The sequence below is a fragment of the Buceros rhinoceros genome, unplaced genomic scaffold, assembly GCF_000710305.1.
Source record: "Buceros rhinoceros silvestris isolate BGI_N320 unplaced genomic scaffold, ASM71030v1 scaffold47857, whole genome shotgun sequence".
Classification (NCBI taxonomy): Eukaryota; Metazoa; Chordata; class Aves; order Bucerotiformes; family Bucerotidae; genus Buceros; species Buceros rhinoceros.
This window is the reverse complement of record NW_010421289.1, coordinates 1-3,023: the sequence shown is the minus strand read 5'-3', so window position 1 is coordinate 3,023 and position 3,023 is coordinate 1. Positions and strand designations below refer to the sequence as shown.

The window sequence follows — 3,023 nt, the reverse complement described above, 5'->3', positions numbered from 1 at the left end:
CCGCGGCCGTTCTGGAGCCCGCGCAGAAGGGCGGGGAGCCCACGCGTTGTCATTCTTTAGAGTGCATTAACTACGCTTTAAGGTACTTGTTAGCACCTTTTAACTGCTTACTATAATTAGCGACATCAATTACTCCCTGCCGAGGACTGCGTTGCTGGGGAGAAGGCACTCGGGTGCTGCACCAGTGAAGCACTGCAGCTTCAGAGGACGAGTGCTATTAATATAGGTCTAACCACCACCTACAATCCAGGTCAGCACCTTCCAGCTACAGCGCTGCAGCAGAGATTATTACCTGAAAGAGGCTATAGAAGCAGAATACCCTGCTCAGTACGGAGCCATCTCTATCTGATGTATTTCACTGCTAGAGGAACAGATCTAGAGCCACAGAGGTTGCTGCCCCCAGTCACAGCACTCGGTCGTGACAGGCACCTTTTGCCTGATGGGGAGGATGAGGTTTCCCTTAGGACAGCACCAGCAGGCCACCTCTGTAGCTTACAAACAGCTGAGTGGAAATGTGACCAGAACTTCCTTTCATCTGCTGCTGCTGACGATGCTACAGTCTGGCAGAAGTTACAACTTTTAACATTCCATCTGTAAACCCTGGTTGTATAGTTTGCTGTAGGGCTTTAGGCTAACAGAAAACAAGGGCTTTCCACTTCAGGCCCCTGCAGCCCTCAGAAGCAAAGCCCACCTGTGAGAGAACCACACCAAGACAGAGTGATTGGGCTGCTCCCTTCTGCTACCTTAGCAGCAGGTTGAGCCTCTTCCTCAGAGCTCACACACAGAGCCAGGGGAGGCTGCTGCAGCACAGCCCACACTTTTATGGGTGTCTCTCCATGGTCTTTTATGAGGAAGTGAGAGGGGTCAGGCTCTACCATGAAAGAAAAAGCAGCTGAATTCATTTTTAACACCCCCTCAGCTTAACACCTTCTTCCACAGGACACCCCTTCCCTCGATGAGAGCTGACATCAGCTAAATTGACCTTAAGCAGCACCAACCTTAGGCCAGCCCTGCTCAAGGCAGGTGCTTCACTAACTACACTGCAGGCTCAGTTAGCAGGAACTTCACTCTGCAGGATAAAACCCCTGTGCCAGTTCACCTGATGGTATTTACTAAGAGCAGTGTTCCAGGACTGCATTTCCAGCCACCCCAAGCACAGGTGGTGAAGACTGTCAGAGCTGCAGTTCTTGAAACAACTGAGAGCTGCACAGTTGAGACCAAGTATGTTTCAATTAGTGGACAAGAGGCAACTGGTCTTGATATAACATTTATTGAATATTTCCACTCTAGTGGATGAAAAGTCTGTACAAAACCAAACATTTCCTTTACTTCTTCAAACCAATCTAAAAACAATCAGCTCAATCAAAACCCACTACAAATACAATAGCTTCTTTGAAGCCATGGTAACACTTAAATACGGTTAAGACTTCAATGCAGAAATTTGGTTTGTTAGAAAGCTCAAGGGAGCTTTAACTTCTCAAAGTTACAAAAGGCAAAATTGTGTTTCACAGAATACAGTCCACTGGAATCACCAACACTGGACAATTAAGTACTTAAGAGTCCTGAGATAACAAAGTATCCTGGTATCCTTTAGACAGTTTTCTGTTGTCCTTTCTTGCCAATGAGGGACTTGTGGATATGCGGTATTACACCTGGAAAAAAAGCAGCAATTAAGACCACATTACTTCTCTTCAACAATCTGACTCAGTTTTGCACTTCAAACAAAACAGCATCACAACCAGTTACCAAGCAATTTACATACCACCACCAGCAATCGTTGCCTTAATGAGAGAATCCAATTCTTCATCTCCTCTAATTGCAAGCTGCAAGTGACGGGGAGTGATACGTTTCACCTTCAAGTCTTTGGATGCATTTCCTGCCAGCTCAAGGACCTGAGGACAAGACAATTTTTAAACTGAGTTTAAAAACGTATCAAGTGAGACCAACTGCACAGCTATTTTATTCTCCACACCGAACGCACTATTGGTGACACCAAGATGGTAAACACCTCTTTGAAAAAGTTTCCTCCTTTGGAGCTCTACATTTAAGTTTTCTCCAAGAGGGGAGTAAGTGTTTTACAGCAGATAAGACATGCTGTAACAGCATGCTTTACGAAATACTTTGCTCTTCCATCCTGCCTATCAGTCACACCAATATGATCTGCACAAAATGCATAGCAAAAGGTCCCATGGTCTCTTGATGATGCATGCACCTAACACTGGCTCAAAGCAAGTGAATAATTCACAGCCCAGTCCAAACTGACAAGAAATAGTAGGCTTAGTTTTTATTATGCCATTTTGACTTGCTTGCACCCCGTGCAGCTGCTGTACCTCAGCTGTCAAGTACTCCAGGATTGCAGCACTATACACAGCAGCTGTGGCTCCAACACGCCCATGGCTAGTAGTCCTAGACTTCAGGTGCCTGTGGATGCGGCCAACAGGGAACTGGAAAATAACATTAGTGTGAATAGGCAGTGACAACAAGATGGGAAAAGAAAGCCACATGCTGGGCAACAGAATCCCAGTAGCAGCAGCACAGGCCACATTCTGATACTTGAAAATCCAGCTAAGGACACCGTACACCAAGTTCACGCCAGCAACTTCACAATTTAACCACAAGCAACAACCACCAGAGAATTCTCTATCTTTTGTATCTCCTACACGGAGATGCAAAAGATCTAAAAATAGTCAATCCAGACATTAACACACACAAGGATCAAACAGATCTTTACAGCATTCTGGACGACAGACAGATCACACACATCTCACCAGGTACAACCAAGCAAGAGACGGAAGGCTAACCCGACTTTCCAACACCCGTGCTGTGGTTCCTGCTCACCTGCAATCCAGCCCGTTGAGAACGGGACACGGCTTTGGTCTTGGTCTTTCCGGAGTCCTTCCCGGCTTTACCGCCAGCCTGGCACACAGAGCAGGGGTGGAGGAGCGCCCCCCGCCCCCCTCTCCGAGGGGCTGGCACCTCCGGACGGGTTGCCCCAGCAGGCCCCGCACAGCTGTAGCGCCCAC

General features: G+C 47.3%; 1 protein-coding gene across 1 annotated transcript; it reads right to left on the bottom strand.

The window, feature by feature from the left end:
* Positions 1 to 1,252: 1,252 nt before the first annotated feature.
* Positions 1,253 to 2,969, bottom strand: LOC104488637 (histone H2A.Z; the record flags this gene model as incomplete). The annotated part of the gene is made up of 4 exons (XM_010139578.1): positions 1,253 to 1,652; positions 1,763 to 1,892; positions 2,331 to 2,444; positions 2,839 to 2,969. Coding segments are annotated over 4 exons (437 nt in total), but the record flags the coding sequence as incomplete, so codon positions are not given.
* Between the last annotated feature and the right edge of the window lie 54 nt (positions 2,970 to 3,023).